Source organism: Typopeltis vanoorti, chromosome 5, assembly GCF_054136105.1.
Source record: "Typopeltis vanoorti isolate ZY-2024b chromosome 5, IOZ_Tvanoo_1.0, whole genome shotgun sequence".
Classification (NCBI taxonomy): Eukaryota; Metazoa; Arthropoda; class Arachnida; order Uropygi; family Thelyphonidae; genus Typopeltis; species Typopeltis vanoorti.
The window spans coordinates 114,611,875-114,620,056 of NC_143553.1; the positions used below are offsets into that span (position 1 = coordinate 114,611,875).

Consider the following 8,182-nt stretch of genomic DNA (forward strand, 5'->3'; position numbering starts at 1 on the left):
CCTCTCTGGCAGAATCAATCAATGTTTTCTTTAGAGTTTGCCACTGAATCTCCAAGGTTTGATTCCTGTTCTCAAACTCTTTCATTTTCTTTTCAATAATCTTTCCGTATTTTAGTCCACAGTTCACATCTGAGAGCTGCTCAACTTTTATTCGCTTTAAAAACTTTCTTACATGTTATTCTTTTCAATATGAAATTCAATTTTATCCTGCTCAAGACTAAATAGTGATCACTTCCGATTTCAAATCCTCTGTACACTCTGGTGTCCTGCACCATGGAGAAAACATCACTATCAACAATAACATAGTCAATGAGACTTTTCTTATTCCTAGCCTCTTCTCTCCATGTGAATTTGTGCACATTTTTATGTTGGAACATGGTGTTAGTAATAACCAGTCCATGTCCTGAGCAGAAATCCAACAGATATTTGCCATTATTATTAGCTTTGCTCTTTTCTCCAAATTTTCCCAAAATATTTTTGTATGTCTCACAATCATTTCCTACTCTGCTATTTAGATCCCCAACAAGGACCAACTTTTCCTTTTTCATTGTGCCAGTTGCTTTTTCTAAAGCCTCAAAAAATTCCTCCACTTACCTTAGTAGAACCTTCTGTGGGACCATAGGCACAAATAAGTCTCATTGTCCAGTTCCCCATTCTCATATTTGCCCACATTACTCTACTTGAGACTGACTGCCATTCAAGAAGATTAGCCTCGTATTTTGTGTTGAATACTATGGCTACTCTTTCTTTTCCTTGATTGTCATTGCCTGAATATAACATTTTGTATTTATTGCTCAGAAAGATCTCACCAGTTTTGGTCTTTTTTGTTTCAGTCACCCCTATTATGTCGATCTGGTACTTATCTAATTCCTCAGCTAGCTCCATTTCTTTGCCATTCAGGCTTCTTACGTTGATAGTACCGATCTTTAACTCTGGTGATGTTGAGTTGGGGTTTGTTTTCAGATTTGTTCCAGTAGCTGACTTTTCGCTGTTTGCCCTGGTTCCCTGGCGAAAACAACGGGGGCCTTGTTTAACTGGGCGACGCCCCAGCCAGCATGAAATTTTGTCATGTTGTACCATCGTTTTTTATTTTGGTTTAACCAATAAGAATACAATTTGGTCGGCTAAATCCCAAATTGCCAGTCCATCCTTATTGGTTAAACCAAAATAAAAAATTTTTATTTTGGTTTAACCAAGAAGAATACAATTTGGTCGGCTAAATCCCAAATTGCCAGTCCATCCTCGTTCATTCAGTATCAAAGTAGATACCCAACAGGGTGCACCACGAGAAGGTGAGGATTGGACATTAGGTCAGAAGCCCTGGTCGGTTCCCCGCATTCCTTTAAAGGCTATGTGGAGGTCTCCTCTCAATTATACAGCTTTGACCCTTAAGCACCCCCAAAACAATGTTTTGCATGTGAAATATATTCATATCTGAGCTACGAGGGCTGTTTGATAAGTCCATGCAAAGTCTAAGAGATGGCATCCCCAGTACGTATCGAGGACATTTTTAGTTGCTGGCAACTGTTGGAGGATCACACACTAAGTTTCAGTCAGATAGATCGTGTTTGCGTTCATTTGAATCGATCAAGTACTGCAATTTGTAAAAAATGGATGAGAAAGAATTTCGTGTAGTGATTAAACATTACTTTCTGAAAGTCAAAACGGCTCAGGAAACCAAAGCTAAGCTTGATAAACATTATGGTAACTTTTAAAGTGGCCATACGAGCACAAGTGATACTGAATGTTCTGGACCCCTGTTGAGGTCACTACTCCAGAAATTATTGAAAAAATTCATGATATGGTAATGGATGATAGAAGAGTTAAGATGTGTGAAATTGCTAAGGCTGTGGGCATCTCGAATGACTGCGTACATAATATTTTACATGAACATTTACTTGTGAGAAAACTATCCGCAGGATGGGTGCCTCGTTTGCTCACACTGGATCAAAAGCGTCAATGTGTGAACTGTTGCAAGGACAGCTTGAAGCTGTTTCAATGAAATCCAGAGGAATTTTTGCGTCATTGGATTCATCACTACCAGCCTGAGACCAAGGAACAATCAAAACAATGGGTTGCACGTGGGGAATCTGCACCAAAGAAAGCAAAAACCGTTCCTTCAGCAGGAAAGGTTATGGCCACCGTCTTCTGGGATGCTCATGGCATAATCTTCATAGACTTTCTTGTTAAAGGGCAAAACAATTACCAGAGTGTATTATGCATCTTTGCTGGATCATTTAAATAATGAAATAAAGGAGAAACGACCACACTTGGCAAAAATAAGATTTTTTTTCAGCACGACAACGCTCCCGCTCACTCTTATGCAATTGTGACCGCAAAATTGTTCGATTTACACTATGAAGTCCTTTCACATCCCCCCCCCCTACTCTCCAGATTTGGCTCCCTCCGACTACTATCTGTTTCCAAACATGAAAAAATGGCTGGCAGGAAAGAGATTTTCATCAAAGATGAGGTGATTACTGAAACAACTGCCTATTTTGAAGAGTTGGACAAATCATACTATATGGACGGGATCAAAAAACTCGAGCATCGTTGGACTAAGTGTATAGACCTCAAAGGAGACTATGTTAAAAAATAAAAAATGTTTTTCCCCAAAAAAATTATGTTTTCTTCATTTTTGTACGGATTTATCGAACAACTCTTGTACTTGTATACAGATGCTAATAACTTCACATCATTTGCCTTAGTATGTATCCAATAATACAAAACACATACCCTTTCGGACCAGTAAAATGCTACATAATGGGAAGGGCCACTACCCAGACCAGTTTTGACCTTAAATGAGGTCTTACCAGTGGGAAACAGACAGGGGAGATACTAAGGTTGAAGTAATGCAGAAGTCATATATATCTCATATACAAGTAGCCAAAAGGTGTTAGACCTTATTAATAAAAATCTCTGGATGAGAGAAAGATGCTGAGAGATTTTTTTTTTTTTTTAACCTTGGTTCTACAATACATTAAAGATGCTAAGAAATTATATACTTGGTTTTAATCCTTTACCCAAGGAAGCAAAACAATGTTTTGCACGTGAAATATATTCAAATCTGAGCTCTACTTATATATAGATGCTAATGACTTCACATTACCTGCCTTAGTATGTATCCCATAATGCAAAACACACACCCTTTCAAACATGTAAAATGCTATGCATAATGCTAAGGGCCACTATCCAGACTGGTTTCAACCTTTATTGAGATCTGATCAGTGAGTGGGTGGTGGCCCAAGAGCCATTATGAATATTGCATTTTACATGTCCAAAAGGGTATGTGCGCTTTGCATTATGGGATACATACTAAGACAAGTGATGTGAAGTCATTAGCCTCTATATACAAGTAGCTCAGACATGATTAGATTTCAAGCACAAAACATTGTTTTGCTTCCTTGGGTAAAGGATTAAAACAAAGTATATAATTTCTTAGCATCTTTAATGTATAGTAGAACCACGGTAAAAAAAAACCTTTCATCTTGTTTTATTTTAATTTCATGACACAAACATAGGAAGTACTCTAACTTGTAACTTATTAACATAATGAATTTTTATAATGGTAGTGCAACAGGTGCAATCAATCTATTAAATGATATATACACTACCATTTGAATGGCACATTAGTAGAAGTTTTATAGGTTTATTACTCTAATTTTCTTATATCCCAATTAACAAATGCACTAATATAGACACTAACAATACTGTTTGCAGGTGATCAGGCTATACTTGCAACCCCTGAAACTGATCTGCAATACTCTATCCATCATCTTAATCTAATAGTAAAAAAATTCAGTATGGAAATTTCAAAAGAGAAGACACAGGCCTTTAAGGAAAGAGAACCAATAAGAAGTAAAATCTGTTTAGACAATACAATTATTGAACAAGTCAACTCTTTCAAATACATGGAACATCACCTAACCTACAGAGAAGAAAGAGGCATAGAAATGAAAATTAAAATTTTCAATAGAGCTTTAAATATTATAAATCAAGTTTATAAATCCTCAAAGGTACAAAAACATACTTGGATTAGAGTTTATAAAACATTGGCAAGACCAGCGCTGACTTATGGAAGTGAGGCATGGATGATCAGTAAAGGAGACAAGAGAAGAATAACTGCAGCAGAAATGAGATTTATGAGGAGAACTGCAGGATACACCTTGTTAGATCATAAAAGAAATAAAGAAATCATGGAAGAAATGAATGGGCAACCAATAATAGAATATATCCATAACTACAGATGGAAATGGAAACAACACATTGAAAGAATGGACAATAGTAGAATCACCAAACAAATCCTTGAATATAAACCCATGGGGAAGAGATCAGCTAGAAGACAATATAAAAGATGGAATGAGAACATAACAGGCCCTGAGGGGCCTAATACAAGATAGACAGAAGAAAAAGACTCTAATTTTCCTGATATATTCAGTTGGAAAAAGGGCCGATACAGAATAAGATAAGGCTGATAGAGAACCACTAATCATAACTGAAGAATTACAGAAGCTTGCAAGTCAGCAAAGAATAATAAAAGTTCTGGAGAAGATGGTATATTAGCAGAACACATAAAATCTGGAAGTTTGCAATTTCTAAAGGTCATATAGGATATGTTCAATGATATTAATTACAGAAAAAAAAATTCAAATTAAGTGGCATAAATCACTGACTTTCTTATTACATAAAAAGGGCAGCAGAAATGAATAACTAATCAGTTTGCTATCACAAGTATACAAAATATTTATATCCACTGCATTGAATAGAATCACGAGATTTATGGACAATGCATAATCACATGAACAAGCAGCATAAAATTAGAACATCAGAGAAAGGAATTTAGTACTGGAAAAGGAGTAAGGCAAAGAGATACTATATCACTCAAACTGTTTTCTGCTACATTTAAGAATGTCTCATGGGAAAACTGGAAGTAACATTGACGGAAAAAATCTCATTCATTTACATTCTGCAGACAACATTGGCTCTTTTAGTAAAAAATAAGTTCAGGAAATGCTAAATGACCTTGATAACGAAAGCAAGGGGGGGGGGGGGTTAAAGATTAACATAACTAAAGCAAACCTGATAACAGATTTAGATCATATTGAACTAAAATTAGCATATAATCCTATTGAAATTGTGGTGGACTATATTTACCTTGGTCAATTAGTTAGTTTTTAAGGAAAAACAAGATAAAGAAATAAGTAGAAGAATCACAAGGAAGCAAAGCATTTTAGCTGCATAAAGATTATCTGTTAGATTTGCCTATAGCTATTCACAATATATGCATTTTTATTCCAGTTAACCCAGGAAAGTAAAGCATGGACAATGATTAAAAAACAGTAAGACAGGTTATGTGTGGTCCAAAGAGCCTTAGACATATTAGTTATGTTCCGCATAACAAAGGGGAAGAAAGGGGTTGGGGGGGTAGAATAAGAAAAAATAGAATTAGAGATAAGACTGGAGTAGAATGTATTGTGAAGTATTGTATAGCATACAAATGAAGATGACCATATTAGTAGATTGTCAGATAAAAGGTGGATAAAATTAGTACTGAGTGGATACCAAGAGAAGGGAAGAAAAGAAATGGTTGCCAAAGAACAAGATGGATCTAGAAAGGTTTGACATTATCTACATGTCAAAAGATGGTGGACATTATTTAGATAACATCAAACAGAACAGTACAGAACTGGGGGGGGGGGATAAATGGCATCAGATGGAAAGAGACTAAGAAGAAGATACATGCATACATAAACACACACTGTCCATGTCTGTATGTATACACAAATCAGGCAAAAAAAATTTTACATGGTAATATAATATATGTAGCTGTGTTGCAATCTGTGTGAGATATATCACACACACACACACACATATATATATATATATATATATAAATATAAAACACAAAAGTTCAACAATGCCAAATCCAGAATAACTTCAAGTGAAAGTTTTCTTTTCATTTTTTTTTCTTTTAATGTACTGACAGTTATTTCATTTCTAATGTTGCTTAATGTAGTATGTATGTCTCTGTGTCCTTCCATTTTATGCACACCTGATAACATTCTCAAACAGTAGGATGAAACTAGTTGTGCTCTTTTCCAATTATAAATAGAATACTCTGTTTTGTGTTCCCTCAGATTTAATAATCACAAAAAATTTGTATTATATATTATATATGTGTGTGTATAGAAAAAAATATATGTATACATAAACACACACCACAAATGCAAGATAAATAAAAAATAAAAAAAAGTCGCACAAAATAATTATATCCAAACTATTTATAATATATATTATTTGGAAATAAAACAGATGTGATTAACAAAACTGTGCTCACAGTAATATAACACAGAATAAATTCTGAAAAATGTACATGAACCACTCTTTTGGTGAAAAAAATAAAATGAAATAAATGTACTTGTAATTTAACTAAACATTTGGTTTAATTACAATCCAAACATGAATAATGAAGTTAGCAGGCTGAGAACTGTTTTAGAGCACATTTGAGAAATGATTCATGCAGTGGAGAAGTCCTAAATCAACTTGTAAAAGAATTCTAATCAAAACTAGCCAGAACATTAAAAAAGTGATAAACTTCTTCAGCATCATACACTGCAACTTCTGTATTACAAACTGAACATTTAACAGGATGATAATTCTCAACCTTATCATTATCTGTAACAAACTCTGAATCACCTGCTCTGGCTCGCTTTCTAAAGTTTTTTTGCTTCCTTTTATTAGGGTAGTGAAGAATTTCTGAATTATCCACGATGCAGTTACGCACAAACATGGCACGATATTGGGATTTGTAAATTTCGTGTCGCTGACAGTCAAAACATAAGAGGGTTAGGCAAGCTGGACAATTGAGCACAGCATCACTATTTGGTAATGGTCGAACTTTCCCATCTTTCCTATGTTTACGTGTCGGATAAATATACGACCTGCGTTGGTTATCAACCCAGTCTTGATCTTGTCTATCCATTTCTGGATCATAAAATAGATCATCATTAGAAATAACTGGGTGTTTTTTTCGTTTCTGCGTACTTTCCGGCGATCCATCTTCATCATCAGATCCAGAGCTAAAATAAATATCGTCGTAACATTTCACATTATCATCTTGCTTCTGTACTACCGATTCACTAGCTTCAGATAAGTCAATCTGCTGTTCGTTTGTCTTTTTCAAAACAGTTTCTTTTTCCAATGTTCTTATAGTTTCATTCAATTCGTTATCCATTTCTTTATCAAAATTATCTGAGTCGCTCTCATGTTTTCTTTTTCTGAGTAATTCAAACTCATCATCTGAACTACTCGAAACATCATTCTCATCCTCACTTGATTCGTCAACACAATAATCTTCACAATTCATTATTAAAATCTACACATTTACCTTTAAGATTTAAAGTACATTTACATTGGCATTAATAAACAAAAAAGGTAATTATAAGGGCATATACCAGAAACAAATGATATATATATAAAAAAACCAGCTGATTACATCAATTACTATTAACTTATCTACATACTACCCACAACAGCCATTTTGTAAAACAAACTTATGCGACAAGCCAATAGATGGCAGTACTGCTTACACTAGATTATTTAAAATGTTCAATGTTAATAAAGGAATTAGCCGAAAAGTACCGACTTGACAATAAACTTTATTAAAAGAAAGGATAATAAATATTAAAACTGTCGAAAGGGATTCAATGCCAACGAAAATACAGTGTAACCCTTGATTTTGCGCTAGTTAGACGAATTGATTTATTCGTAACTTTTTGGAATCGGTAGGCTATGACTTCATTTTTAATCATCGTCTAAGTTCAGGGCGTTTGTGTGACATGAAGAAATAAAAGACAATGTTCCTAATCCCAACTAGTTTTAGCTAGTTGGGATTATATATTATATATATATGTTAGGATTAGCAACATAAGATGGCGGTAGTTGTCTATTGTATTCTCGTTAGCTTTTGGTCTACAAGTTGTTGGAAGAAATTAACTCAGCTGTCAATGAAGAGAAAGAGTGAACTGGACTATAGAATACACATGAATTTACAGATAAATACTTTTTTTTTTCTACCCACAAGTCTGTATGTGGATGATGTCTCTAAACGGAATTTAGAATAAAAAATATGTAATATGCTGTAAAAATGCCTTCTTTCAGTGATGTGAGAAGTGGAGATTAG

General features: G+C 34.5%; 1 protein-coding gene across 1 annotated transcript; it reads right to left on the reverse strand.

Moving 5' to 3' along the window:
- Positions 1–6,263: 6,263 nt before the first annotated feature.
- LOC150106739 (E2F-associated phosphoprotein-like) lies at positions 6,264–7,517 on the reverse strand. The gene has a single exon (XM_090392678.1). It carries the CDS (start codon positions 7,364–7,366, stop codon positions 6,557–6,559), a length of 810 nt encoding a protein of 269 aa, XP_090248804.1. The 5' UTR covers positions 7,367–7,517; the 3' UTR covers positions 6,264–6,556.
- Between the last annotated feature and the right edge of the window lie 665 nt (positions 7,518–8,182).

What these genes read in the sequence shown, in the direction of transcription:
- LOC150106739 (XM_090392678.1), bottom strand. Translation starts at nt 7,366, where the DNA reads ATGAATTGTGAAGATTATTGTGTTGACGAATCAAGTGAGGATGAGAAT.